This window comes from Tachypleus tridentatus, chromosome 3, assembly GCF_004210375.1.
Source record: "Tachypleus tridentatus isolate NWPU-2018 chromosome 3, ASM421037v1, whole genome shotgun sequence".
NCBI classification, from domain to species: Eukaryota; Metazoa; Arthropoda; class Merostomata; order Xiphosura; family Limulidae; genus Tachypleus; species Tachypleus tridentatus.
In genome coordinates this window covers 39,011,771-39,017,770 of record NC_134827.1, presented here as the reverse complement: position 1 = coordinate 39,017,770, position 6,000 = coordinate 39,011,771, and the positions used below count along the sequence as shown (strand labels likewise).

Genomic DNA, 6,000 nt, shown 5'->3' with positions numbered 1-6,000 from the left:
CAGCTCTCTAGAGCACAGAAAATATGGACAAAGAATATACAGTAACATTTCAATTATCATACATATGTATATATAAATTATTCCTATTTAGAAATAAATTATTAAACTTATTTTTCTTAAAATATAGAACAATAAACCAAGAAATAAAGCAAACAATTATCTCTTCTCGGTACAACCTTTGTACTTTCGGTTGTTGTTGGACATAGGTTGCTAAGCCTTTAAAATTTCACACATGGAAGATATCAAAATTTTGTTTAGGTTTTATATATACAGATAAATAACCAAAAGATCATGAATAACTAACTGATACCATAGAATTCCACTGTAATTTATTAACCTCGTAACTAAAGTTTTTCTCAGATTTTATAAAATATGAAACTTTGAGCAGACTAAAGACACAACCTACCTCATTGAAAACATGGATCGAAAATGTATGGAAGTCTTTTCAAAGATTAAAATGGTGGGAAAAACCACTCTGTGGACACTTTAAACTATTGACAGGTTAATCACATGTCACATACTGTGGTAAGAGCATATAAGAAACTGTTTCAAAAAATTGAAAGAAATGAATGGGGCCATTGTGTTTGATTCAATACATAAGCCATATTTCAGTAAATGATATAAGGTACTTATTTTATATTACACCTTGTAAATATTGGTAATTTGAGTTCCTGACTTCTACAAAATTATAAATTTGACACCACCCATCTAATTTTAAACAGCTCTGCATTAAGTGTACCACGTGATTCATTAAAATCTACATTTAAATGTGTTCTTTGAATACTTACTTTTAAATTAATAAATTAATTCATATATAATATTAAAGGTTGAATTAGAATCCACAGTTTGATTCCAAACTTACATGAAATTGTAAAATGGTAGTTCAATAAAATTTTGAACGCAAGTCAACAAATATGATGACATGACATTTGAACCCTGACCTGTCATGAAAGGGTTAACAGTGTTTTGATGCATCAAATTTCCTTTAACTATTTTTGTTTGATATCCCTTCCCAAACTTCACTGAAGTAAACTTTCCCTGGTATCCTGAGGATCTCTTATGTAAGTCCTGGGAGATCCTGATGAATTTGTTTCCTTCTGTGTTGCTTCTGAATGGATCGGATATGTTTGGTCTCATACCCTACTGAATTTTGTTCACTTTTAGTAAAATATGTCAATTTTTCACAATTTTATGTTCATTCCAGCACATTTTTTGAATATCTCTTTATTCAACAATATTTAACAGAAAATCTCCATATACTGTTAATTAATTAACATATTTAATTGATTAATTAAGAATTGGAAGATGATGATACTGTCAAGAGATATTCAGGAAACAAAATTATGGGACTTAAGGACTATAGGGCAATTTTTGGGTCAAATCTAGAAATAATACACAGACGCACACCCTCAAGGTCTCCTTCATATCCTTAAAAAGTTTCGGGTCTCTAGGTTCTTTCCTCTTGCAGCTATGGTGGTCACACATGCACACACATACTTTTATTATTAGATGGTACTGTTCCTCATTTGTCCTTATAACTGTATTAGGTACTTTTATAAATATCTAAAAGGTTTATTGCAAATAAGATAATAATATAAGAAAATAAATACAGCAATTTCAAAATTAATATATCATATTGACTCAACTGAGATTTGAATAAGAGACTTCAAGATGATGGTCGAGCCCATTAATCATTATGCACCACCCAAAACCAATTATTAACAAACAGTACAAATCTTTATTGTAAACTATCATGTCACTTAGGTTTTTCCTAACATTTTAGTGTCTTTCTCTAAACATAAGAAATTAATAATTTTAAAACAAGTTACAAAAAATCTCCACTTGAGAGTGACTTTAACAAGATTCTATCAATCCAGAATCAAACATTACTGATGAAGAGAGCATTACAGACAGATAGGTCAATTCAAATATATTTCAATAATAAAATATTGTCTTCTAAAACAAAACAAAAAGGAAGGCTAGCTAGTAGCTGTTAGATAACTTGCTTCCCCAAAGGAAGGCTAGTTAATAGTTGTTAGATAATCTGATTCACCAAAGGAAGGCTAGTTAACAGTTATTACATAACTTGGTTCACCAAAGGAAGGCTATTTAATAGTTGTTAGATAATCTGATTCACCAAAGGAAGGCTAGTTAACAGTTATTACATAACTTGGTTCACCAAAAAGGAAGGCTATTTAATAGTTGTTAGATAATTTGATTCACCAAAGGAAGGCTAGTTAACAGTTATTACACAACTTGGTTCACCAAAAAGGAAGGCTATTTAATAGTTGTTAGATAATTTGATTCACCAAAGGAGAGACAACCTGAACACAAATTCAGAAAAGGGTTAATCCAGAATAAATATAGTATGAAACGGTAAAAAACAGAGACGACACTTACCTCTTGCTGTTGTTTGGAATACAACACGCATCCATAAACACAGAGCACACTTAGCAGCATCTACAATCAAAAGCATACAGCAAATAAACATCTTGAGAAATTATAATCAGTGATGTCGAAAACCCACTTGTAGAGAAATATATATGCAAAATCGCCCGTTTGGGTTGAGATAATATTTTATAGAAGAGCAAACAACGTTCATATAACATTATGATCAACTATAAACTTTGTGTCACAACCTTTGTGATTGGGACCCTTAAGAAAATATTTTACATAGAAGAGCAAACAACGCGTTCATATAACATTATGATCAACTATAAACTTTGTGTCACAACCTTCGTGATTGGGACCCTTAAGAAAATATTTTACATAGAAGAGCGAACAACGTTCATATAACATTATGATCAACTATAAACTTTGTGTCACAACCTTCGTGATTGGGACCCTTAAGAAAATATTTTCCTGACTAATTTGATGCCACTATACACAACTTTCAAATACAAAACTAAAACATGCATTAATTATAAAATTAGCAAAGTTTCAGTGTCTTAACTATGAACAATTATGACTCACCAAGTTACCAGTGAAAACTTACAGTGTGGTTACAATACTTATATTACTCACCAAGTTACTAGTGAAAGATTACAAAGTGTGGTTACAATACTTATATGACTCACCAAGTTACTAGTGAAAGATTACAAAGTGTGGTTACAATACTTATATGACTCACCAAGTTAAAAGTGAAAGATTATAGTGTGATTACAATACTTGTATGACTCACCAAGTTAATAGTGAAAGATTACAAAGTGTCGTTACAAGACTTATATGACTCACCAAGTTAATAGTGAAAGATTATAAAATGTGGTTACAAGACTTATATGACTCACCAAGTTAATAGTGAAAGGTTATAAAATGTGGTTACAAGACTTATGGCTCACCAAGTTACCAGTGAAAGATTATAAAGTGTGGTTACATTATATGACTCATCAAGTTACTAGCAAAAGACCTCAAGGTTGGCTAAATAGTGCCACACACTTTTAAGAATATAAAGGTACAGGCAGTCATACTATGCCCACCAGTAGTAGCATGAATACAGTCATGGCCTCCATGACTGAAATATTTGTTGACTGGTCAGTAACACACACAAAAAATCACAACACTTCACATTTCACTGGAAGTTGTATGTAATACTCTGAAGAAAGTACATGAAACTGTTAATAATGGAAATAGAGGTGCAAATCTAAAAGTTTCCAAAAATGATACCACATGTTTAAAATGGAATATCAAATGGTCAAATCCAGATACTACCAACATTGTTGTAGTAAATATGGGTGCGAATGTTATCTCACGTACAGTAACAGGCACGTTAGCAGAGAGATATCAGTGGAAAGGTAGATATTTGGAAACACTACTAATATGAGGTACTTGTTCTCCAACAATCAATAGCAGTTTGTTTGATGGTAGAGAGAAATAGTATCACACTCATTGTACATGTACATTCAAGCAAAGTAGAGGACCAGTACAACATAAGAGTGCACTTCAAATGATGGCAGTTTGACTGCAAGCGATACAGGCAGGTTCTACTCCATAATGATATACCCACATGAATACAACTCATCAGATAACAATTCCAGCAAGAAAATAACCCCAAGCAAATGGAAAATGTGGTGAAATAAAATCTTCAAGATAAAAAGCCCAATGGAAAACTCACCACCATTGCTTGGCTTGCCCAAAGACTTCAGATGAACATTGTTTGTGCTAATTAGGCTTAAACAAAAACTTAGATACTCAAAAGGAGACCACAATGTGGCTGAATACTAGGGAGTAATGCAGGTAACTCATAGTGGTATTCAACAATCATACTTTATTATTATATCTGTGATGATGCTGTGTACCATCTACACATCAACATTAGCTCCTGTTGTTTACAAAACACATCCAACATTAGCTCCTGTTGTTTACAAAACACATCCAACATTAGCTCCTGCTGTTTACAAAACACATCCAACATTAGCTCCTGTTGTTTACAAAACACATCCAACATTAGCTCCTGTTGTTTACAAATCTTTCATGTGCACTGCGAGTTTCTACAATTATTTCTATTATTTCAAGATGATTAAAAAAATTCATAGATTAAACCTTAAATGTTTTAATAAAACATAAAATAATTCATAGTAATAGGTCTATTACAGTATTATATGATATTCTACCTAAAATTATTTTCAAAACCATTTCTCATCATAGTGTAATGTAAGAGGTAAATAAACAGATAAAATGAAGAACAACCTTAATATAGATAAATAATCATTCAGGAGTTTGGTCTCACCTGAATAAGGAGCCACAGGAGCATGTTTTTTATTTGTGTCTGGGCAAAAAGTTCAGAACCAAACTTGATACAAATTATTGCTTCAGTCATCATAATAGCACTAGAATAGAAAAAAAAAAAACAGAATGGTCACAAGTGGCCCTATGAACATCTATTTCAGCTATTAATATCAAACACGTTTTTACATAAAAAATGCTTTTGATGAGTATAAGGGCTGCATCTCCTCGTTATAACAATATTTTATTTTTAATGCTATGTACTTCTGATATGACCTACAAACCAATTTCTAAGCAGTACTAACTTTATTATAGTGCTGGTGTTAAAATTATATTCAAATTTCACAAGAACAGATTTGTTTTATGTTGAAAGTCTGCCCTTCTTAACCCCATTTGCTTATTAAGTTAATGAAAAATTAATACCTCTCAGTGCTTACTGACACAACTAACCTAGGCCTAAGAAACAGAAGCATAAGTTATAATTATTGAACCAAATTTAACTATAAAAAACAGCTCTCTTTGCACTTAGAAGTTGAAGTGATATAATTAAAGGATAATCAAAACATAGTATTGTCATCCAACTTCTCACTAACCAGAGTTACTTTCAAAAAACAGAATTCTTTAAAACTTATCTAACTTAACAACATGCTAAACAAATGAATTAATTGGGTTAAACTTTTAATGATGGATAAAACTGACATATACAACCTTCTGGTTCACTATAAAATAACCAAATGGACACCACTTGACTATTTTTTAATACTTAAGTATTCACTTACCAAACTGGTTATAAATATTTAATTGTTTTATTACGAGGTCTCTGATGATCCACATAACAAGTGAAATAAAAATATTAAAAACAACACATAAAATTAATAACATTAATCATAACACCCCGATATTTTTAATACAGAAAATAAGGAATTTGATGTAATATTTAGACTGTTATTTATTATGAGTACTGAACCACAACATAATATAACATTAGTAGTAACCTGCATGAAAACAAAATGATGATTTGAGGGATAATTCATCAAGTTACATATTTTACACAAAAAACAACTGTTCTCTGTCATATCAAGCACACTTCAAAATGTTAAACCAATAATTATCTGACATAACAGCATAAAACATCAACAAAGGTGGACATTAGGAATACGAAAATAACACTATATATATTATCACAAAGCTACCATTTATCTAATATAACTGACAAAAAGGTAACATATCTTATTAACATTTCTCACTAGTTGTTAGACTATACTTACCATTCAACTA

The 6,000-nt window shown here is 31.1% G+C and overlaps 1 protein-coding gene across 1 annotated transcript in view; it reads right to left on the bottom strand.

Moving 5' to 3' along the window:
* Window positions 1-1,779: 1,779 nt before the first annotated feature.
* The window catches only part of LOC143246720 (phosphatidylserine synthase-like), a 52,992-nt gene continuing 48,771 nt past the window's right edge, over window positions 1,780-6,000 (bottom strand). The window contains exons 11-12 of the mRNA XM_076493810.1: window positions 4,727-4,826; window positions 1,780-2,460 (exon numbers count right to left, since the gene is read on the bottom strand). Coding sequence (XP_076349925.1) covers window positions 2,278-2,460; window positions 4,727-4,826 — 283 coding nt within the window. The 3' untranslated portion in view covers window positions 1,780-2,277. The remainder of the gene's footprint in view (window positions 2,461-4,726; window positions 4,827-6,000) is intronic.